The 25,560-nt window shown below is 41.4% G+C and overlaps 1 protein-coding gene across 3 annotated transcripts in view; it reads left to right on the top strand.

Moving 5' to 3' along the window:
* caskin1 (CASK interacting protein 1) overlaps positions 1–25,560 on the top strand; it is a 138,602-nt gene that overhangs the window by 41,044 nt on the left and 71,998 nt on the right. For 2 of the 3 annotated variants that reach the window (XM_022686362.2, XM_022686360.2), the window contains exon 2: positions 23,181–23,232. In XM_022686362.2, coding sequence (XP_022542083.2) covers positions 23,181–23,232 — 52 coding nt within the window. Of the gene's footprint in view, positions 1–8,940; positions 9,179–23,180; positions 23,233–25,560 lie in introns of those variants that run through there. The other variant, XM_049467728.1, reaches the window with a different exon arrangement.

Here is a 25,560-nt window from a genome sequence, read left to right as displayed (position 1 = left end):
CAACCCGGTGAGCCAGCCGCGAGCAGAGACTTTCCACGCGCTGGACTCAGCCGGAGAGAGTAAAAATCCGGTCCGGGTTTTTGCTCCACCCGCACTCTCAAGCCCTGCAGTTGCAGTGCCAGCACCTCAGGCTGAGGAGCTGGCTTTCATGGCGGCTGCAGAGCTGGATTTCGCCGCTGCAGTCCAGCCTCTCTCTGGGACTATCTCCGCGGCAACCCAGCCGTGCTCCGGGACTGTTTTGGAGACTTTTCCCGCGCCGGTTTCTACCGGCGGCCCCGCGCTGTTTGCAGTGGACTTTACCGGCGAGGCTGCAGATCCAGTCCGGGTTTTCGTTTCACCCGCAGTCTCAAGCCCTGCTGCTGCTCCGCTGGATCTGCACACACCCAGCTCTGAAATTCTCTCGGCGGCCACGCCCAGCTCCGAGGTGTCTTCGGCTGCTGAGCCACGCCCCCGGACTCCTGCCGTGTCTGCAGAAGCTGCTCCAGCCTCCGTCTCTGCAGAAGCTGCTCCAGCCTCAGTCTCTGCTCCAGTCTCCGTGTCTGCTGAAGCTGCTGAAGCCTCCGTGTCTGCAGAAGCTGCTCCAGCCTCCGTCTCTGCAGAAGCTGCTCCAGCCTCAGTCTCTGCTCCAGTCTCCGTGTCTGCTGAAGCTGCTGAAGCCTCCGTGTCTGCAGAAGCTGCTCCAGCCTCCGTCTCTGCTGAAGCTGTTGAAGCCTCCAAGTCTGCTCCGGCTGTTCAAGCCTTCAAGTCTGCCCCAGCTGTTCAAGCCTTCAAGTCTGCTCCAGCTGTTCCAGTCTCAGTGTCTGCTCCAGCAGTTCCAGTCTCCGTGCCAGAGCCAGCTGCCCAAGTCTCCGTGCCAGAGCCAGCTGCCCAAGTCTCCGTGCCAGAGCCAGCTGCCCAAGTCTCCGTGCCAGAGCCAGCTGCCCAAGTCTCCGTGCCAGAGCCAGCTGCCCAAGTCTCCGTGCCAGCTCCCGCTGCCAGAGTCGCCGCGCCGCCAGCGCCAGCTCCCGCTGCCAGAGTCGCCGCACCGCCAGCGCCAGCTCCCGCTGCCAGAGTCGCCGCGCCGCCAGCGCCAGCTCCCGCTGCCAGAGTCGCCGCGCCGCCAGCGCCAGCTCCCGCTGCCAGAGTCGCCGCGCCGCCAGCGCCAGCTCCCGCTGCCCGAGTCGTCACCCCACCGGTTCCTACTCCCAGGACTTTGTTTCGTCCCAGGCCCCACGTACCCAGGCAGGCACCGAGGCCCCCGGACTTTCACCCCAGTACTGTGCCCAGGCTGGCTCCGTGGACTTCCCCTCAGACATTTGCCAGTCCTGGGCACCCACCCGTGTTTTTGGTCCCCATATCTCTCCCTGTTTTGGTCCCTGTCTCTGTTTACGTCCCTGTACCCGTGTCTGTCTCTGTCTCTGTTCCCGTCCCAGTTACTGTGTTCGTGTCAGTCCCTGTTAATGTCCTCGTCCCTGTTCCCATGTCTAGTCCTGTCCAGTCTCCGTCTCCTGTCCAGTCTCACGTCCAGTCTCCGTCTCCTGTCCAGTCTCACGTCCAGTCTCCGTCTCCTGTCCAGTTCCCTGCCCAGCCTCCGTCCCCTGTTCTGTCTCCGTCCACCGTCCAGTTCCCTGTCCAGTCTCCGTTCCCCGTCCAGTCTCCGTCTCCTGTCCGGTTCCCCGTCCAGTCTCCGTCTTCTGTCCAGTTCCCCGTCCAGTCTCCGTCTCCCGTTCAGTCTCCCGTCCAGTCTCTGTCCTCTGTCCTGTCTCCGTTTCAATCCCCGGCCTCTCCCCGCCGCCAGCCCCCGGGGTTCGTTTTTACGCGCCTCGGGAGCTGCGCGTTTAGGGGGAGGTTTCTGTCATGTCTTAGCCCTGTCTCATGTCTCTGTGTGTGTCCCACGTGACCTGTGCCCCTGTGTCTCAGTACTTTTCCATGTGTTTCTCATTTGTAGCTCCGCCCCTGCCCCAGGTGTTTCTAATTATAGTGTTTCCTGTTTCCTTATATAGCCCTCGTCTACCACTTTGTCTCCGTCGGTCTTTGCACTAACCCCTGTTGTTTGTCTCTCCGTGTCTCTTTGTTATTTCAAGCCTTAGCCCTAGCCCTAGTTCCTTGTTTACATCTTCTTGTTTCTTGTTCCCTTTAAGTTCCCTGCTTAGTTTATTTATTCTTGTCTAGTTTAGTTTTTCCCTGTCTAGTTTAGCCTCTTGTTAGTTCCTTGTATATTACCCTGCTTGTGTTTATTAGTTTATTCCCTTGTTTACATATCCCTGCCTTGTTTAGTTTTGTTCATTTCTTGTTTGGTTTTTTCTAGTCTCTTGTTTAGCTCCGTGTTCCCTAGTTCCTTGTACATACCCCTGCTTTGTGTTTATTCCTAGTTTAGCTCCCTATATATATTCCCTGTTTGTTTTTCATTATTATCATCACTCGTTTGTTATTGGTTATTTGTGTTTCTTTGTTACATGTTTACTTGTTCCTCGTTTCCTTGTTTCTTTGTTATTTATTTAATAAATTATTTATTCATATCGCCCTTACCTGCACCTGTGTCCGCCTCCTCGTCTCCCTGCCTGGGTCATCCGTGACAAATACATGCATTTATTTATTATTATTTTTTTTTTATTCATATAGTGATAATAGCTATGTTCTGTCTTGAGGACAGTCATTTTTGTATATGTTTTTTATTTACAGTGAAGCTTTAAAGGACAATTAAGGATTATATATTTTATGGTTATTCAAAGCATGAGGATAACTATATTAGGTTTAAGCACTGGGAGCTCTTGTCAGCAGAGCTTCATCTAGTTTCTTCGTATTTAAACTGTGTGGTATGTCATGGTTATCTGTGTGAGTTTTAACCTCTGAACTGGCCCACCATTATTCCACCAGTCCCATTTTCACATCCTAGTTTGCCAGCTATAGAAAACAACAGCATGCAAGCAGTGTACTGCAGCCATGGAAATAGGTGAGCTAGCTATTTTTCTCCTGAACAGGTAATCACTGATCTTCAGTAAAGGTTGCTAACCATAGCTAGGTAATGTATCACCACCACTAGCGTAGTAGGGAAGGGCATTTTAATGCAGCTAGTATTTAAACTAGCTAGCTAAAGTGATCTAAGCTATGCTGGTTAAAGTCGTTATGCTACAACTTGCTAATGTAAACTATCGACGAGCAGACAGGACACAGCTAAACAGCCTCTTATTCTAGAATGTAGGATTGTTTATTGGTGTTTACTGGCTATTGTATTCTATTCTAGTGTTTATGATTATTTACTGAGGTGTTTATAGAATGAGAGCTCTTATAGAATGTATTGGATGTGTTTATGGAGTAATTTCTCCTATTCTTGCGTGTGAAAGTGTTTATTGAGGGGTGGAGGGCAATGCTAAGACTCTTAGAGGAGCAATTGTTCTATAAGGACGTAATCCTCCTCACAGTCTGTGAACAGGGACAGATAGTCTTCCTCCCTCTTAAAGAATCTTCCCTTCATTTGAAGAGAAATGTTATACTCCTGTACAGACATCAATCAGCCCGGTCCAGCAACACAAGGTCAGTCCAGCGCCCTTATCTTTGACACGAGGGAGCCGAGACTGTAGCTCAGCTTCTCTGAATTAAACCCACAGACATTCACATTGCTTTAGTGTGATTATATAGGGTTTACTGACTGGAAACACTTTGGTAACGCTCTAAAATTGCTGTATTCAAGTGAAAGTTCAGCAAAAGTGTAATATTCCACTTTATACCATTATTTCACATGTGACATGTGAGGCATAAGTGAGTAGAGGATCAGTTTATTAGTAATTTTATTTTTGGTCTATGTTTTGATACTGCTGTCTCCAATGCAGTCAATATTTCTTCATTTTGCAGACCAGTATTTAATGTTATTATAGGATTCTAGTGTACATGATGTTATAGTGTAATTTTTATTACAGTATCCAAAAAAAACATATTTTAATGTTCATTTTTTATTTAAATATGACTATAGTTATTAGTACATTAACAGAAATTGTGTCCAAATAGTTCATGTTTACTGTGGAGAATTGGGTCACCGATTTACACTCAAAACATCAACAAACAATGGAGTTTTGAATGAGACACAATTTAAAACACAATATTTCACAATGATTATTGCTTTTGTCTAAAAAAACATGTATCTCTGTACTTGTCAATTTTAGTTCACTACATTATTTGAACACCGAAGTTGTCTTGCACATTATGATAGATTTTAGTGATGAATAGACAAATAAAAATACTGCAAAATTACTTTGAGTAAAATCATGTGACATTAATTGGAAGAAATTAAGAAGGTTCTTTCCTTATTCTGTAAAGTTAATATTTTAGAGATACATGTTTTCTTAAGTTAGCGATGATATGTATTGAAAAATAGCATTATTAAAATATAAATGACATCATTACATAATGAATCAAGTTTGCATATGTATATTTGTATGTGTGTGTGTGTGTTTTTGAGAAGGTGCAGCTGGTGGGGGTGTGTGTTTTTCTGAATTTTAGTATATAGCCACTGGTAGGACTTCAGATCCCCCTCCTCTCATTCTAAGGCCTCGGTCTGAGGACGGGTGAAATTATTTAATAAACAAAAAAGTGTTAAGCAAACCAGAATATGTTTTATTTTACATTGTTCAAAGTAGCACCTCTTGCTTAGATGACAATTTTGCTCATTTTTTCTCAGTCAGCTTTATGAGGTAGAGTCACCTGGAATTCAGGCTTTCAGTTAACAGCTGTGCTGAACTCCTCAAGAGTTAATTACTTGAATTTCTTGTCTCTTAATGTGTTTGAGAGCATCAGTTGTAAAGTTGTGAAGAGGTAGAGTTGGTATACAGTGAATAGCTCTATTTGAGTTTTGATGTTATAATCCATAACTATTCAATTAAATAAAGGAAAAATACTCTAATCCGAAAAATCTATTTAATCCCAAAAATGTATAGGACTTTGAAAGTATTCTCAAGGGCAGTTGAAAAAAGACCATCAAACGTTGAGATGAAACTGGCTTTCATCAGGACCGACCAGGGAAAGAAAGACCAAGCGTTCCCTGTGTTGCACAGGATATATTTATCAGTAACCAGCTTCAGAAACTGCAAGTTAATTAACAGCACCCCAAATGAGAGCACCTAAACTTTAGACTGGTACTGTATATGTAGAAGACTGGTATATATCATGTGTTTATAGACTTCAGTGACACTGATATGATGATGGTGTGTTTGTGTGTGTTGTGCTGGTATGGGTTGATCAGACACAGCAGTTCTGCTGGAGTTTTTAAACACCACACATGGACTACAGTCTGGAGCCTTGTTATATAGATTATTAGAATTTGATTCTTGAACTTCTCCAGGTTCTCAGTATGTGCGGGTTATTAGATTAGCTTTATATTCATATTTATCTGCAGACACATTTGGTTTTATATAATAGATGTGGTTTTAATCTTGTGAATATCTCCTATATGGTGACGTATCTGATCAGACTGGTCATTCTAATAACAGCTGTTCTGCACTGGAAGATTCTGGACTGCTGCATCTCTCTGGAATGGCGGGCTTCAGTGTCTGAGACGTGACCTAGTGTCTCGCTAGAGTGTGAGTAAGTTTCTGAAGAATTGCAGTTTTCCATTGGAGGGGACTGTCTCTGAGCTACTAAACTAAATCCATGACAGTTCAGCATCTCCTGAATTTCACCTCTCCCTGGAGAACATTCTGGTCCTTCAGACTGTCTGAGTCTCCTGATTTAGAAATGCTGCAGAACCTGTTCAGTAATTTTATATTTTTAATCTCAGTTTATTTTCAGTTACTCTTCACAGATAATTCATAGTCTTAGTACTGGGTTTATTTTCTGAGATGTTTAGTTTAGTTTCAGGTTCAGTTTTAGTGATGTAGTAAATATATTTTTGCACAATCCAAGTCTTTCAGAAGTGCAATCTCATTTCCACTATAGACAAAGCATGCTGACCAGCATATCAGGCTTTAAAACACAATATGTGTGATTTATACTTTTTTTATGTGTGATTTATACTGTTCTGGTGCTATTTGCCCAACATAGCCATGATCAAAACATAACAAATGCTGGTTTATACTGGTCTTCTGCTAATTGACCAGTGTTCCTATAATCAAAACACAGCATATACTGGTTTATACTGGTCTGGTGCTGATTAAGCAGTATTACTATGGTCATAACACCACATAAACTGGTTTATACTAGTCTGCTGCTGATGAATCAGTATTACTATGATCATAACACCACATATTATGGTTTGGTGCTGGGTAGCCAGTATTCCCACAATCAAAATACAACATATGCTGGTTTATGCTGATCTAGCGCTGGGTGACTACTATTTGAGGGACCAAAAAACGACTGGTTTATGCTATTCTGGTTAACCAGTGTACCATTGATTAAAAAGCAACATGTGCTTGGTTTGAACTGATAGAACAGTATGCTGGTATTGCATGTGCAAACATCCACTGGTTTATACTGTCTGATGTGGGTATTGTGCTGGTTTATCTACATACTATTGTAAAAACTGCAAAACATGTACTAAATTATACTGCAGTAATGCTGGTTTGCCATTATACATGTGATCAGAACACACTATCTACTGGTTTATACTGATCTGGGGGCTGTTTTACCTGCATAACAAATCCAAATCTGCAGTTTTTTACTGATAAAGTTTTGGTGATGATTGACACTTCTGTATACTGGTCTACACTGGTGTGGTGGTGTGGTGGAGCTGTTAAATGCCTGTAGGTGGAGTGAGTAATCAGCGTGTTGAGATCTTCTCAGTGAGATGAGGTCTGCTCTCCTGCAGTGGAGTGGAGCTGCTTAGTGTTTACTGTTGTTAATGAGGTGAAGAACAGCAGCTAAAATATTTGACTCTGACTGCTGCCTGTGAGTTTCTCACTCCGACTCCAGAGCAGAATCACAAAAGCAGAAAAACAGCAAGAGTCAAACTTCCCTCCCTCTCTCTCACACACACACACACACACACACACACACACACAGTTCCAGTTCCAGTCTTCTCCTGATGGCGGTGTTGGATCCTCACGCTCTGACAGCAGAACAACAGAGTTTATTTATGAGTGTCTAAAAACACACACTCTGATTAACACTCCCATCCTGCTGCTGTAAATCTACTCACACACACACTTATTCACTGTAAACAGCAGATATGAAAACTGCACACGGAATGCTATGTCTATTTCTAACTATGGTCTAAAGGCTCTTTTACTCTTCTTTTATGTATGAGCATTTGGACCTGTTTGTGTATTTGTCACTGCCCACATATGTGCTATACGCTAGTTACATTGCCATATGCAGTTCCCTCCAAAAGTATTGGAAAATTATTTCTGCTTTTAACTGAAAACATTTGAATTTGACTTCAAAAGATTAATATGAGATAAAATATCAGTATTTCAGTTTTTATTTCCAGGTATTTACATCTGGATCTGATACACAGTTCAGAAGATAGCACCTTCTGTCTGAACCCACCCATTTCTTTTGTGAGCAAAACTATTAAAACCTGTGAATGTCAGGTGTGCTTTGTTGCCCAGGTGTGTCCTGTTTTATTAATTATTCAAACAATAAACCACACTCAGTTTTAGATTTGGATTTCAGACTGTGCACAGGGTTCTAGTGCACTACCCCACTCCCCAAAACACATTTTTCATGATAACAAAAATGTTATGTAAAAATGTTAATGTTGATAAATTTGGGAAGCACTGTTTCTGTAGCTGCATAAATACCTATTAAAAATGAATGTATTTTAGTAGAATGTAAATATATTAAAGAAGCTTAGACGTTTGTCTGGAGTTCTCTTAAGTCTCTGCATGGATCATCTTCATACTGGGCTACATACGTCTGCTATGTTCTTGCTGGAGAGTTGGGGGGCGTGACGTGTGCAGGTGTGATGGATCACAGTATAAACCAATAGGGAGTCGGAATGGTATATGTTTATACTTCTTTACATCCAATCACAATCAGATTCACTATATCTAGATGAAGAGATTTATCTGGATAGGGTTTTTTTTAATGATGAGAAGCCGGAATAAAAACAGGCTGAAATCAAATCGGAGTAATGAGGCTATTTTTAAGTAAAAGTAAGGAGTAGAAAGTTCAGATTATTAAGTGTAAATGTAAGACATAGAAAAATAAAGTCGTCAAAAAAATAATTACTCTGGTAAAAAAGAGATAATCAACATTATTACTTAAGTAAGATAACAATGTATTTGTACACCTCTGGTGGCAGTGTAAATTTCTTTCTGCCAGAGTTTCTTCTTTATTGTGTGTTTTTATGGCAGTGCTGGTGTTTTGTTTGCAAGCTTTTAGCTACACAGCTCCGGTGATTTCCAGTAAGTTCCTTCCATCAATGTCTGAAAGTTTTGAGAGAACGAGTACGAATATAGAAGAAAGTATGGAGGAAAGACTCTGTATTAATATTTTCTGTTCAGCATAGATGAGCCTTCAGCTGGTCTTTAAGGGTCAAAGTGGTTAAACAGGTACCCCATACCAGTAAACCAGCTGGTTAAACTGCTTGACCACCTTAGAGGTGGACCAGTTGAGAATATGTTTATATTAACCTTTGGTGGACATTGGACCATTGTGGACTATTAGTATAACCTGCAGGACCAAGCTGCTCATCAAGCTGCTCATACTGCTCAACCCGTTTGGTCAAGCTGGTGGACCAGTGAGGTCAGCATGGTCATAGTGGTTTACTAGCATATAGGTTACTTTTGCTGGTAGACCAGTTAAACCATTAAAAACAAATGGAAAAAACATACTGTTCTGGTCCAGAGCTAAGATCTTGGCACAGTAACTATGATTTCACTTATTGTGGTGTGAAGATGTTATGCAATTATTTTAATATAATCAGCAGTTTATATTATCATCAAAAATGCAAAAGTAAGCATTAATATTGATATATGAATATGTTTTAGCATAAATTAATCTAATAAGTTAGCATTCATAAAATGTATAGTTTTATTTTGGCTAGTGAGATAAATGTGCCTTAATTAAATGTGTGTGTGTGTGTGTGTGTAGGAACACATTTGAAGCAGATAAATGCAGTTTAGAGCAGAATGTAAACCAGGCAGAATGGTGGAGACCCCAGTCCACTCCAGCTGTGACAGCCTGTGGAGGGAGGAAGGAGATCCAGATGTGCTTCAGGGTGCAGATTCGCTGTGTGGAGAGGAGACGGAGGCAGAGAGGACGCTGGGTAATTAAATCAGGAAGCGGGCCGTACTCTGCTGTCTCTACCAGTCAGCCTGAGGAGTCTGGCCTTCAGCGTCCGGCCCTGTAATCTCAGATCTTCTCCAGAAGTCACAAAAACTCCACTGAACCCCCCACACACCCACACATCCCCCTACACACCCACCCCAACCTTTTACCTCTTAACTCCAAACACCAGAGCACATCAGACCAACTACAGATCAAGTATATGGATATGCTCTTGGTGTAGATCACACAGCAGGACATTTTTTTAAATATGTAATGTGTCTGTCTTATGCGAATGCTATCAAGAAATATATCCAATTTCTCTCTGTGACCAAATTGAAGCTACAAAACAGTGAGTTAGAGGAACTTTAAGCACTTTCTTTTAGACGTATGTGTTGTTCAGACTCTCTGCGGCTGATTTAGTAAAGGTGCTGAATCTAGAGGGAGAATTATCAACCTGAGGAACTGATGCATGCAGCAAGGCTATACTTACTCTGATAAATTATTCATTTTTTGTGACAACTGAACTTGTGAACAAGAATGTTCTCAGGTTTGTCTAAATCTTCTGCATAATTTAAGTTATGTAGAGATCAGATAAGACCCTGGGACTATTATACTGCAGATCAGACTGTAGGAATGTTTTGGTGTAGATCAGGCTGTGGAGACTGTAGGAGTATTTTGGTGTAGATCAGGCTGTGGAGACTGTAGGATTGTTTTGGTTTAGATCAGGCTGTGGAGACTGTAGGATTGTTTTGGTTTAGATCAGGCTGTGGAGTCTGTAGGAGTGTTTTGGTGTAGATCAGGCTGTGGAGACTGTAGGAGTGTTTTGGTGTAGATCAGGCTGTGGAGACTGTAGGAGTGTTTTGGTGTAGATCAGGCTGTGGAGACTGTAGGAGTGTTTTGGTGTAGATCAGGCTGTGGAGACTGTAGGAGTGTTTTGGTGTAGATCAGGCTGTGGAGACTGTAGGAGTGTTTTGGTGTAGATCAGGCTGTGGAGACTGTAGGAGTGTTTTGGTGTAGATTAGGCTGTGGAGACTGTAGGAGTGTTTTGGTGTAGATCAGGCTGTGGAGACTGTAGGAATGTTTTGGTTTAGATTAGGCTGTGGAGACTGTAGGAGTGTTTTGGTGTAGATTAGGCTGTGGAGACTGTAGGATTGTTTTGGTTTAGATCAGGCTGTGGAGACTGTAGGAGTATTTTGGTGTAGATCAGGCTGTGGAGACTGTAGGAGTGTTTTGGTGTAGATCAGGCTGTGGAGACTGTAGGAGTGTTTTGGTTTAGATCAGGCTGTGGAGACTGTAGGAGTGTTTTGGTTTAGATCAGGCTGTGGAGACTGTAGGAGTGTTTTGGTTTAGATCAGGCTGTGGAGACTGTAGGAGTGTTTTGGTGTAGATCAGGCCGTGGAGACTGTAGGAGTGTTTTGGTGTAGATCAGGCTGTGGAGACTGTAGGAGTGTTTTGGTGTAGATTAGGCTGTGGAGACTGTAGGAGTGTTTTGGTGTAGATCAGGCTGTGGAGACTGTAGGAGTGTTTTGGTGTAGATCAGGCTGTGGAGACTGTAGGAGTGTTTTGGTGTAGATCAGGCTATGGAGACTGTAGGAGTGTTTTGGTGTAGATTAGGCTGTGGAGACTGTAGGAGTGTTTTGGTGTAGATCAGGCTGTGGAGACTGTAGGAGTGTTTTGGTGTAGATCAGGCTGTGGAGACTGTAGGAGTGTTTTGGTGTAGATCAGGCTGTGGAGACTGTAGGAGTGTTTTGGTGTAGATCAGGCCGTGGAGACTGTAGGAGTGTTTTGGTGTAGATTAGGCTGTGGAGACTGTAGGAGTGTTTTGGTGTAGATCAGGCTGTGGAGTCTGTAGGAGTGTTTTGGTATAGATCAGGCTGTGGAGTCTGTAGGAGTGTTTTGGTGTAGATCAGGCTGTGGAGACTGTAGGAGTGTTTTGGTGTAGATCAGGCTGTGGAGACTGTAGGAGTGTTTTGGTGTAGATCAGGCTGTGGAGTCTGTAGGAGTGTTTTGGTGTAGATCAGGCTGTGGAGTCTAAAGGTTAGATCTTTGAACTGTTAAAATAACGGGGCTCTGCAGGGTTCCACTTTAAGAGGTTTGATTGGTTCCTTCTGTTTGTTCTCCATAACTGATCTTCTTCTGCTTCTGCTTCTCTTTCTCTGAGGTGTTTGTTAAGTGAGATTCAGGAGCTCTGAAGGTAATCTGTCCAATGTAGAAAAAAACATTGGAGTCTATTTATAGGAGATGAATTGATGCTGCCTAGCAGCGCAGCCGGGTTCTCACTGACTTCCTCTTGGCTGTAGAACAATAGGAGCTCTGTGTGTCTCAGTCTGAGTCTCTGTAGCTCTGACTGTGGCTCACACTGTCCTCACACACTCTTCTCTGATCTCCTAAGATCCTAAACCTGGGAGGAGATGCCATTGTCCTCTTTAGGGTCTACCCTCACATGTGCCTCCAAACAGCTCCCTATCTGACACGTTCAAGACGTTTCAGCAGACGTTCAAGAGGCTTTAGCTCCTGCAGGTTGGGTGATGAAGCCACCGCAGCTCGGACTTGTGGTTCAGCGTCTCCTACAGGCAAACACAGGGAGAACAACCACGGACTGTCCATGTGATAGAGAGGTCCAGACACGCTTCTTCCATCACTCAGTCCAGTCAGTCCTGTTCTGACTCTCGCTAGTTCATTGTAGGGGTTGGATAAGGATTAGCATAAGCCCTATCCGGATGGGATTAGTTTCTCTGTGAAAAATATTATACACTTTTACTCAGTGATAAAACTCCTGCATCCAGACTGCAATTAGGTACGTTTGTAACTTTAGTGCACTTAAACTGAGCAGGTGTGAAAACAGTAATCGCACTCGGATGTGGATCAAAAGAACCAGACCGAGACCAGCTAGTGGTCCCAAATGAACTCTGGAGCGGTTCACTTGTGGTGAGAAGGTAATCCAGTCTCGATCCGGCCCAGCTATTAAAAATATTGTCCATTTGAGCTAAACTGCTGATAAGACACATATAAACTGATATATTAGCCAGATAACGCTAATTACCACAGCTATGAACAAACACTGTGTCCATGCACGCGCCGTCTGCGCTGCATTCACTGCTCACAGCCGCGTGACTCTGTTTACTGTATGTACATCTGCACTGCTTGTCCAAACACTGTGTTTAAAAGCGCAGCGTTTCAGCGTTCAGTGTTAAAGCACAGATATACACGCTGGAACACAGAATAAGGACACAGGCTGCTCGTGTGGTTTATTGGTGCACATTTTGGTGCGTTTAGGTTTATGTCTGTGTGAAACCAGACCAAACAGAGGGAGAAACACTCCAAGTAAACAAACTCATCAACTGATTCGACTAGAGAAACGAACTACAGGTATGAAAAAAAAAAATTGTAGCTCAGCTCTTTGTAGTTCAGTAGCTCTTCTATTTCCACTAGCTGTTGTGTTTTACGTGGATCACACCCAAATTACGGTGCGTGGCAGTGGACAAATTGCTATTTTATTAAACAAGAGGTGATGAAACTCAGAGATGTGCGTCCAGACAGGACTAAAATTACCGGAGGACCACAGAGTTCAGAGAAAAACAGTAGATAATTCAGCCTGTAATTTCTCAGAGGACATCTGAGAAAAACACATACATGGTCAATCCGGATGGGAATAAAATCAGAGAGGACCCCCCCATAAAAGAGAAAATTACTAGGGCTATAGACACTCTAAATGGTCTGCAGGTGCGTAGCCCTATATACAGCAGGGGGGCGCTGTGACGTATTCCTCTTTTCTTAACCACCATTAAACATTTTTGTGAACACTTCTCCATTTCTTTACTTCGGTTTCCCCAGGCGTAAGAGCCTTCATCACTCTCGCATAAATTAGCCTGCGGACCCTCAGGCTGGTGGTCTGTCTTTCTACAGACCACTGTTGGTAGCTTCTCCCTATTGTTGCTTGGGGCCCCAACAGGCCTTGTAGTTTCAGTGATCCAGTTTTCGGAACATAATAATTTGACCATCATCAAAGTGCCTTAGTCCACACTCTGCTTATGTGTGTGTGAGGCATGCTCATCCTGCATTCTGTCCAACAGCAAACACATCCTTCCATGCAAACACTTCACCACATGACACACATCTGTGTGTGTATGTGTGTGTGTGTGTGTGTGTGTGTGTTTGTGTGTGTGTGTGTGTGTTCCGAAGGCGTTCATTCTGACAGACACTTGTCAGAATAGAATTAAATGTGTCACATTGATGAAAAGCAGCTGCCAGTCATGTTCTTTCTTCACCCCTGACACTGACCCACACACATCAACCACCACACTGCAGATTAGACACACCACACTGCAGATTAGACACACCACACTACAGATTAGACACACCACACTATAGATTAGACACACCACACTACAGATTAGACACACCACACTACAGATTAGACACACCACACTGCAGATTAGACACACCACACTACAGATTAGACACACCACACTATAGATTAGACACACCACACTACAGATTAGACACACCACACTACAGATTAGAAACACAACACTACAGATTAGAAAGACCACACTTAAAACTACTATACTGCAGATTAGAAACACAACACTGCAGATTAGAAAGACCACACTTAAAACTACTATACTGCAGATTAGAAACACAACACTGCAGATTAGAAACACTACACTGCAGATTAGACACACCACACTACAGATTAGAAACACAACACTGCAGATTAGACACACCACACTGCAGATTAGACACACTACAACACTGCAGATTAGACACACCACACTGCAGATTAGACACACCACACTACAGATTAGACACACCACACTATAGATTAGACACACCACACTACAGATTAGACACACCACACTACAGATTAGAAACACAACACTACAGATTAGAAAGACCACACTTAAAACTACTATACTGCAGATTAGAAACACAACACTGCAGATTAGAAACACTACACTGCAGATTAGACACACCACACTACAGATTAGAAACACAACACTGCAGATTAGACACACCACACTGCAGATTAGACACACTACAACACTGCAGATTAGACACACTACACTTCAGATTCAAAACACTACACTGCAGATTAGACACACTACAACACTGCAGATTAGACACACTAAACTTCAGATTCAAAACACTACACTGCAGATTAGAAACACCACACTGGATATTAGAAACACAAAACTGCAGATAAGACACACCACACTGCAGATTACACACACTACAACACTGCAGATTAGACACACTACACTTCAGATTCAAAACACTACACTGCAGATTAGAAACACCACACTGGATATTAGAAACACAACACTGCAGATTCAAAACACTACACTACAGATTAAAAACACTACACTTCAGATTAGAAACACTACACTTCAGATTAGAAACACTACACTACAGATTAGAAACACTACACTACAGATTAAAACATTGCACTTCACATTAGAAACACTACACTACAGATTAAAAACACCAAACTTCAGTTTAGAAACACTACACGTCAGATTAAAACATTGCACTTCACATTAGAAACACTACACTACAGATTAAAAACACCAAACTTCAGTTTAGAAACACTACACGTCAGATTAAAAACACTAAACTGGGGACAAACCAGGACAACTAAAAGAACCATTTTGCATGTTGTTCTATTTAGGTCTGTTTCTAAGCGTGTAGTCTCACACAGTTCTAAAGACACAGAATAGTCAAAGTTGATACATATATGTGATAGATAGATAGATAGATAGATAGATAGATAGATAGATAGATAGATAGATAGATAGATAGATAGATAGATAGATAGATAGAAAGTGTTCTGGAGAGTGTTCTGGAGAGTGAGTGTGTGGGTGCGCTGCACTAATTCGTGTTCACATGTGTAGGAAGAGGTAGAAGATGCTTGTTGCCTAGCAACCCCTCTACAGTTCTACAGGATGCAGAGTGTTTGTAGAAACACAATGCAGGACAAAAATGGACACACCCATTACAACTACAAACACAAACACACACACACAAACAAATCTGTTCATTAGATGCACAAAGGCTGAGTGTTCAGCTGCTTGAGTGTTGGACAGTTTAAGTGTTTATGGGCCTACTGTACGTCCTGCCTTGTGTCTGCATGGTTAAAATACAGTCGGAGTTTTGGCTCTTAAGGGGATTGGCAAGTGACACTCCCAAACACACCCATGATTAGTGAAGAGAATAAGTTCATGACTTTTGCACACTTCACACAAGGCATATTTTTTGCACCCTCATGATACCAAAGACACACCGACACGCTCTAGAGTCAGCTGTGCGATGTGCAATTGACGTCTCACTAAAATAAGGCCCTATATGTTTGAGTGTTTCGATGTTTGGCTGTTTAAATGTTGGACAGTTTAGTGTTTGATGGGTTGAGGGCTTCATAATTTTAGTGTTTTACAGATTTAGTGTTTGGGTGTTCGGGTGTTTGACACTTTGAGTGTTTGACAGATACATGAGTTTCACAATTTAAGTGTTTTACAGATTGAGTGTTGGGCTGTTCGAATGTTTTACAATTTGAGTGTTTGACAGGTTCATGGGTTTCATAGTTTGAGTGTTTTACAGATTGAGTGTTTTGTTGTTTGAATATTGACAGTTTGAGTGTTTGACAGATTAAGGGTTTCACAATTTGAGTGTTTTACAGATTGAGTGTTTGGCTGTTCGAATATTGACAGTTTGAGTGTTTAACAGATACGTGAGTTTCACAATTTAAGCGTTTTACAGATTAAGTGTTTCGCTGTTCGAATATTTCACAATTTTAAGGTTTAACAGATTGATCGTTTCACTGTTCAGATGTTTGACAGTTTGAGTGTTTGGCAGATTAAGGGTTTCACAATTTGAGTGTTTTACAGATTGAGTGTTTCACTGTTCGATTGTTTGACAGTTTGAGAGTTTGAGTTTAAGCTCATCATCATTTCTTTGTTGAATATCTGATACCAGATCAGCTATGAATATCATCTGGCTCACAATATTACCTCTTTGTCACAATGCTATCTTATGGTAACTGCAATAATATACCACCCAAAACACACACACACAGAAACACACACACAAAGACACAGACACACACACACACACACACACACACACACACAGAGCTGCAGGTCAGTGTTCAGTGCTGACCCAGCGGTGTGTGGAGGCAGAGGGAGGAGAGAGGATATTTTTGGGAGAGATGCTGATGTTGTCCTGAGCCTTTTATGAAGCAGGAGGGCAGTCCTACAGACAGAGAGAGAGAGAGAGAGAGAGAGAGCAGGGTAGGGGGAGAGAGAGAGAGCAGGGTAGGGGGAGAGAGAGAGAGAGAGAGAGAGCAGGGTAGGGGAGAGAGAGAGAGAGCAGGGTAGGGGGAGAGAGAGAGAGCAGGGTAGGGGGAGAGAGAGAGAGAGAGCAGGGTAGGGGGAGAGAGAGAGAGAGCAGGGTAGGGGGAGAGAGAGAGAGAGAGCAGGGTAGGGGGAGAGAGAGAGAGAGAGAGAGAGAGAGAGCAGGGTAGGGGGAGAGATGGCAGGGGGGTAGTTTAGAGAATGAAGGCATGAAAATAGACTTTAAATTAAATTACATTTCTAATCCATAGGCATACTTCCATAATCACCGCCCCCATACACACACACACACACACACACACACACACACACATTTTCACAAACCCTAATCACAAAACACTCATTGCCATGACCGTCCATCTGGAGGACTCCATCAGGCACCACAGCATTTACCCAGGACAGAGTGCCGTCATAGAGTATTACATTTTTCTGGGCAGTTTAGAGTATCCAGTTTACCTGATCTCAATAGCCCCCGGAAGAAACCTACACAGACACAGATAGGGACTTGAACCCAAGAAGACGTCCAAGAGGCGAATGTGCTAACCACTAAGCCACTGTGCTGCCACACTGTAGATATCACTGTGGTTATTTTATGTTTACTTCAGTAGCTTTACTTCACTCATTTCAACAGGATTGAGAAACCCATTTCTGAGGCTATGCTACGTCAGTCTCAAAGGTTGCACTATCCAAACTGCAAAAGTTACATGTCATAAGTGTCATGGTTACAGTACATTAATTACAGTGGACACACAATAGATTACCCAGATTGAAAAAAATAAATACATATCAAATAATAAAGGACATACATTTTTACATCATTTTGATCAAAGCATGGTCAAATAACTAAATCCTATTAAGATTTTGATCTCAAAATAAAAAAAGAATAGCTCAGGGTCTCCTGAAAAAAACTCTTGGTATGTGTGGTTTGGCAATACTTTGCAAAGTATCGTTGAAAAGAAAGGGTTACATATACCCAAGTTAAATACCTGTACAGAGTGAATAGAGACGAGTGAATGAGAACGAGGAAGCTGTCTCTGATTGGTTGAAGATGAGCCTATCATAAAGGGTGGTGTATCACGGGAAATGGAGTCTTTGGAATCACTGGAGACTGAAAGCGTATCCATTAGCTGTGTTAATGTAATATGATTCTGTTGTTTGTTATAGTAACGGCTACGTTCTCTGTATTAAATTGTGTGCTCAGGGTTGTGAGTGTATAAACAGTGCATAATGAATAGTGTGTTCTACTGGATCTTATTAGCATGGAGTGGTTTTCGTGTGTCTGGTGCATGCTGGGAAATGTCAGACCAGTCTGGGTTTTCTTCTCAGAGCTGAACTGAGCTGAGAAACAGAGCCAAACTTTAACTAATGATTTCCACACCGAGTGCCAACAGCAGCAGCAGCAGCAGACACCTGCAGCCACGAGACTGAGACTGAACTACACACACTCCTCTACACACTCCCATGGCTTAGTAGGGGACACAATTCTGGATTCCATCCAGCATACAGTCAAACATCGAACATAGGGGCACTTTAGAATGCCCTGTAGTGTTTGTGTGAGCCACACACTCCTTCTGACAGGCTGCAGTACATTACAGGAAGAGTAGAGGGAGCTCTGTAATGCTAAATAATGTTTATATAACCCACATGCTCATGTTGGGAAGTGCTTTATAATTATTTATAATGTGTATATAATCAGAACACTCATTCTGACAGACTGTACTCTATGGACCCCACACTGTACATTTATTGTGCTGTGCAATCATCAAATGCAAAGTTAAAGCTGTATCATGCAAAGAATCAGCCATATGTCAATGCAATCCAGAAACAATGCCATCTTCTCCAGGCCAAAACTCATTTAGAATTCACTGAGAAAAATGGAACACTGTTTTCTGGTCACATTAATAAAATTAAAATTTTAGAATTAGATTATTTTGACATTTTGATAATTTTGTCTTTTTATATGATACAGCTTTAACATGCATTTGTGGATAGCACAGTGAATTGTGTTGACAGACAACGATAACTGGAAGTGTTGCTGAGCCCATGCAGTGATTTCCAGTACAGAATCGGTACAGCCTGTTTTTAATGCAGTGCTGCTTGAGGGCCCAAATATCACCAGCATCCAGTATTGACTCTCTGAATCTTTTGATGTTATTATGTACCGTAGATTGTAGGATCTCCAAAGTCCAAAGAATTTCTGACTATCTTTGCTCTGAGAGACTTTTCCTCTCTAAAATGTAGGTATTTCTTTATTTTTCCCTTTATAGATAGATTCCTTTATTTCATTGTTTCATTTGGGACAGCCCTCTTTGTTTAGTTCTCATTTTTAATACATGAAGAAAACACAGCAAGCCTCGGGCTCTGGCTTTTGGTACAATGTCAACAGCTCAACAGCACCTCTAGAGGCCGGGAGCATTTCTGGTGTAGCAAATGTGTTTGCTTTACCTTAATGCAGCGTTTCTGAAATGCTGCATTTTCTTAATGTAGTTACTTTATCATCTTTTTGTTTGCTGTGTTTTCTTAATGCAGTTGCGTTGTCATCTTTTTGTTTGCAGCATTTTCTTACTGTAGTTGTGTTGTCAGCTTTTTTTTTGCTGTATTTTCTTATTGTAGTTACGTTATAATTTTTTAGTTTGCTGCGTTTTCTTAATGTAGTTAGGTTCTCATCTTTTTGTTTGCTTTGTAAATGTTGTTATGTGCTTTTCTGGGCCACCGTACCCTCAAACCTGGAGAACATTCTCAGACACCTCCACCCATGAGAACATTCTATAGCAGCTTGTTTTTAGTATGTATGTACAGATGAGGAGTGAATGAAAGCTATGTTCTGTTTCAGTCTGAATCAGAGGCTCAGTATGTCAGTGAGGATGTACCTCCTGCTGCTCTGCTCCGCCTCCTAACACTGCTCAGTCTGGACGTGCTGAATCAATCAGTCAGGTCCAGGCAGCTCCTCCCTGTTCTGTTCATGTCTCTGTCTCTACTGCTGCTTTCAGTTCTTTGATTTTTCCGTTAGCTCTGTTTCCCTCCGAAAGTTCCAGCATCAGCCTGAAAACAGCCCCGGCTCCCAAACCCCCAGAGACACTCCCACTCAGACACGTCACATTTATCTGCTCCTCAGGCTGTCGTGAGTCTGCACAATCCTGCACTGCTCTCAGGTGCTCCTGTATCAGAGCTCTGTATCCAGCTGTATCACAAATGTCTGTGGTTGCACCAAATGTCACAGATATGCAAATGCACAGTCTCACACACACACTTGTGGAACTGTGTTCTATAGAAGGACGGTACTTCATCCAGTGCTTTTGGGATGAGTTGGGGATCAATGAGATGGGGCTGGGATCATCCAGCATCATCCTGTCCTGACCTCACTAATTCACTTGTTGCTGAATGCAATCACATCCCAGCAACTATTAACTCTTGTCAATACTCCCTTCCTAAGAAGCAGTTTATGAGGACGTGTCCCAATACTTTTGTCCATATAATGTATGTTGAGTGCAGCCTACAAACTGTAGTACTGTGAATATTGATGAGCACCAGTATTTCCATTACTACCGTTTGTCCATATCTGCAGCCCAACCTTCTACTAGAACACTGCCGAAGTGCTGAAGAACAGGAACCTGCTGAGTGCTTCAGAGATCGCTCATTAACTCTGATAGAGAAGCAGCCATTCCCCCACTGGGCTAATCTTCATTCTGTACCACCTAATGGATGATAATATGAAGCTCATTATGTTCGTCTGATGTGTCGTTCTGCGCTGTTTTGGTCAGTGGACTGAGATGTTTAGTTCCCATCTGAGAGCTTTATTTGTACTGACCCATTTCTTTATTCCGTTCTGTGCGGGAGGGAAGATGATCTAATTAGCAGATCCACATCGTTTATCAGAAACACTACAGCAGCATTGTTATAAACAATAACAGTCAGGAGCCGCAGATCTGGAGCACAGTTACAGCACAGCATTTATGCTGTATAATCAATCACCTCTTACTGAATTCCCATGTGGGGCCTATATGCGTAGCTCAACTAGGCACCATAAAGCTTGATCTATGGGTTCCTGTTGGCCTCACAAAGAAAATGTTAGTGATGTTCCCCGTCAGGGTCCATGATTATACCAGTAGTGTTTAAACATGGGCCCCATCTGGGTTATACACTGCATGTTGGGGCCCTAGATTGGCTGTATCAGTGGGTTTTATTTAGAATGACCAACTGGAACAGAGTAACATCGAATTAGACATGACTGAGCCTGTATGTCAGAGTTGAATTTTTGGTTCTGTTTTATTTATTTGAGGAATTTAATATTCCAATTTAATAGTCTATATTTTTTTATATTTAAACCTTTTTTGCTTTTAAAATAATGTGCAATTGTATTTTTGCTACTGTGCATACTATGGTCTTAAAATTAAAATAATATTGTTTGTATACTGGATAAAAATATATTGTTCAACAAAAAATGGTTATTGTGATAGGCTTATATACAAACCTACCCAGAGCTCATGCCCAACTGGAACCCACCTAGCCCACTTTCCATTCACATTCCTGTGACCCCTGAAGTAGTATGTTGGCTGGGTACTGAACACAGTACTAAAATAAACTATTTTACTTATAGCAACATATGTACATATGAAAATGTTGAGCTCCCTTTTATCTTGCTGCCTCTCTTCAGATCTAATTCCGCATTTCTTTGGCTTGTCGATTGCATAATTCAGCAGATGAAAATGAACTGTTTGCCATTCTGATATTTCCATATTCTCACTGTTTTTTGAATGAATTTATTTGGCTTTTTAAAGATAGCCACAGAAACACAGTGGGTTAGAAAATGTTTAGAAAGTTTAGTTGTCTATTTGGGGTTGCCAGATTGAAAAGGACTCCCTTGTTTTTTTGCCCCTGATTATATATAACTGTATGTTGTTCTGTGTTTTTTAGTGCTGATATATTCTTACGCTCTAAACAAAGGTTCTTATGGTACATCTATATGAATAATACTATATGAATATTTAGTCTGTTTTATGTACCATAAGGCATAGTACTATAATATTGACCCAAGTATAGCAGAACCATCTTCAAGCTGAGTTTCCTAGCAAAAATGGAAGCCTTTTTGCTAAAAACCGTAGCTTCAGTGCATGAATGTCTGTACTTTAGGTTATGTTTTAGGTAGTTGTGAGTCATACAGTGTCATAAACAGCATAATCAAGCTGAACTATGGCTTTATGATGAGAATAATAATAGATTATATTCCAGCTGCTCTGCTGTGTGGAAGTCTGTAAATTAGCCGCGAACGCTGAGAACCAAAGTCGCTCCTGTGGGACACAATAACAATAGTGGCTGTTTCCCCACCACATCCTTACACACACAAACCTGCACACACACACACACACACACACACACTTGGGCTTCTGTTTAGTTTGCTAACTGTATTTTTGGCCCTCAGGGACAGGGAGGCTATTCTTTCTCTTCCTTCCTGTCACTGCTGCTAGCGTTAGCGGCTAGGCTGATCTGTAAGAGGCTGTTTGTTTAGTGTGAAATCCATCAGTATTGATTCTCTCAGTAGCGCAGCTTCAGATATTGATCTACTGATGTGTCTCAGCTGCAAGTTCACGTGCACTTTCTAAAGTCTTAGGACATTTTTCCTTTCTTTTCAGTTATGGGTGCTGTTGACAGAACCACCACAGACCTTATTTATCCTGTGTTCAGATCACAACATCCCTGCTGAAAAACAGCCTACCCAGACCAAGCTGATTAACCAGTATGGCTATACTGGTTGACTAGCATGACAGGCATTACCAGCAAAACCAAGGTTTAACTCACTTTTGCATTCTTTTATATTTTCACTTGGGTCTCGACTGCTCCTATAAACACTGAAAACATGAAAACAAATCCATCCATCTATTTTCTGTAAATCAGTTGAAAGAGTTTGGTGTCAGGAATCATTTGTTTTTTTTAATAAGCAATTTGGAAGCTTCGATATTGTGATGTCACAATAAGGAAACCTGCATAGAATTACCCTGGTACCACACCATCACACACTCAGTGTAATTAAGGCGGGGTCAGCATCAGAGAAAGAGCCCTTAATCGACTCATTCAGAAATGGACTGAAACTCGCAAGATTAGAGCTGGTGAAATCTCTTTATGAGAAAATCATTTTGTGCAAAGAACTTCATAAACACGTTTTGTATAGCCCATAAAGCCCATATTTTGCCAAACATTCACACAAAATGATCCAGACTGTTCTCATAAAGAGTTCCCCAATGATGGAACAAGCATCCTTCCACTACCAGATCAGGAGAATCTCTCACTATCTTTAATAAACTCCTGAAGACAGAGCTCTTCAAAGAGCACTTACTCTCCTAACACCTCTAACACACTAACTACTTCTAACCTCATTTCCTTCTTCCCCTCCTTCACTCCTCTATCCCATTTTTTCCAGTTTTTTACCTTCAACTTCTATTATTTTTTGTACTTCAGCCTGCGTGTTTACCATAAAAAACATGCGAAGAAGTGTTCACTTTGTCTGTGCAGAATACACAAATTTCTACTCCTGGGATTAATTGTATATTGTGGTAATGTTTTAACTCGTTATGATGGTTTGTACAAAGTGGATACCACTCAACACTATTTTGTTACACTGTTATCTAACAACTCTCTCTCTCTTTCTTTTAACAGAGTTGCTTGGTTCTGCAAAGAAGGTGAACGTTAATTTCCAGGACACAGATGGGTGAGTGCTGAGGGTCATTGTTGGGTCACAACGTTTGTTGTGCATTGTTAATTATGCTAAATTGCACCAATATATCTAACCGTGGTCCATATTCATAAATCACACTTATGCTGTTCAGCACTGTATTAAAATCCTACTGATAAAGTTTTGTGGTTGATTTTCAGCTCACGTTTTTCTCATAGTAGACTCTCAAGTGGACAGTACCTCCCTGTTCATGTCCATTCTGATGCTTTGAAGCAAAATTATTCATTTTTTTTTTATTAAGTGTATTGATCCCTCTTTATTATTGTGTAATAGATGGAGATTTTATTTAGTTAAGTGAACTTGTACAATGAAACTAAAACACCTGCCATTTTAGTGTGGGAGGTTTCATGGCTAAATTGGACCAGCCTGGTGGCCAATGTTCATTAATTGGACAATATTGCACCAGTAAGAGCAGAGTGTGAAGGTTCAATGCACACAACATTATAGGGGGCCATACCAGTGTTCAAAAGAGGACAAATTGTTGGTGCACGTCTTGCTGGCGCATCTGTGACCAAAACAGCAGGTCTTTGTGATGCATCAAGAGCCACGGTATCCAGGGTAATGTCAGCACACCACCAAGAAGGACCAACCACATCCAACAGGATTAACTGTGGACGCAAGAGGAAGTTGTCTGAAAGAGATGTTCGGGTGCTAACCCGAATTGTATTAAAAAACATAAGCCATGTTTAAAGCTCTGTATGCAAAAATAACTTTTGAATTAATGTTACAGTATTGTGCTGTTTATGGAATAATCTCTGACTGTTCAACTGTTTATTTATGTTATTTCGAAACATATGCCTCACATCAACAAACTTTTTGAAAAATATGAAAAATTTACAGCATTCAGTGGTGTCTAACCTTCACTGGCTTATAAAAGCAGATGCTGTCAGCTTCAGTTCAATAACCTGTCTGTTTCTTAGTAATCAGACTCATAATGCATTCATGTAGTGTGCTATGACGTTTAACATAAATTAAAGTGTATTTTTAGAGTATAAATTCACTTTATAATATTCTACATGGAACAAATAGCCAAACTAGTTGTGGAACAGATCTTTAAATTCTATTTGGTTTCTTTATGAAACATTTACCATCAGGTTCATCCATGTCGGGTGTTTTTGTGATGGTTAGGTTAACACTGAATGGTAAAGAGGGAATAGTGCAGTAAGTGGCCATTTTCACAACTTAAAATGTGCACAACTAATTAGCACGACTATATATTGTTTCTACCGTTACTTTTTATGAGTTATTTTAACAAACAAGTTCTGAAGAAAGAAAATAAACCAAATTAGTGTTTTGAGCATTGAGAAGTATTGAGAACCCTGACTCTGCTGCACAGAGAAAACCACATGTCCTGTTAATGTTGAGTTCATGTGAATGAATGTAATGAGGATGAATACTAAACAGGGCTGTTCTGGTGTCATTGTTGGGGAAGTAGGTTAGTTGAGATAAATGAGGACAAAAGCTTCCCTGTTTGAGCATCACTTACTGCCTCTCTCTCTTTCTCTCTTTTTCTGTCTCTCAGCGTTTCCAAGCATCCATAAATTAGGATGAAATAAAAATAGATGAAATATTTTAAACATTTCTGACTGTCTGTAAACCCATAAAGGAAACAGTCTGTAAGAAATGTTTCATTACTAAGCTGTCAGTCTGCTGTCGGCTGACAGATCAGGCATACGTATCAAAATACTCAATACAGAATAATGCTTTAGCAGAACTCATTGCTGATTTAACAGATGTTACTGGATTAAACACAGTCTTTATTGAGTGGGCTCAATAAAATACCAAACATTTTTGTGTATAAATACAGTATTGAAGGTGTTTAGTACTGATGTTTTTGCCAAATGAATTGGAAAAGACATAAAATAGCTTAAACTAATTGGATTGTGTGGAGCTGAATAAAATTTATAGACTTGATTGAACTGGATGAAAATCAGTGAGTTTGGTGTAAAGACTGACATTTAATCAGTCAAGTAGAAAATAGTATAATTTAGTAAATTGGGTAGAATTGGGTAAAATTTATGAATACGCATGAGCTTATTTGAATACAATTGAGAAAATAAATGGAATTCATTGAAAGGAGTGTCAATTAATTTGAACAGAATTAAGTAAAATAGATGGAATTGAATGCAGAATTGGTAAACTGAAGAATAGAACATTCTGTACTCTTTAAACGGCTAAATTTGACATGTATTCATAAGAATGTGGGCAGAGCTTGAGTAGACCCATTTCTGCTGCTACATACTAAATGTATGAGTGACAGGATCCCATGGCCAAAGTAACTCCACTTTAGAGATGTTTGAGATG

This window comes from Astyanax mexicanus, chromosome 19, assembly GCF_023375975.1.
Source record: "Astyanax mexicanus isolate ESR-SI-001 chromosome 19, AstMex3_surface, whole genome shotgun sequence".
In the NCBI taxonomy this organism is placed as follows: Eukaryota; Metazoa; Chordata; class Actinopteri; order Characiformes; family Acestrorhamphidae; genus Astyanax; species Astyanax mexicanus.
The sequence above is the reverse complement of the archived record's forward strand: the minus strand, read 5'-3'. Positions and strand labels throughout refer to the sequence as shown.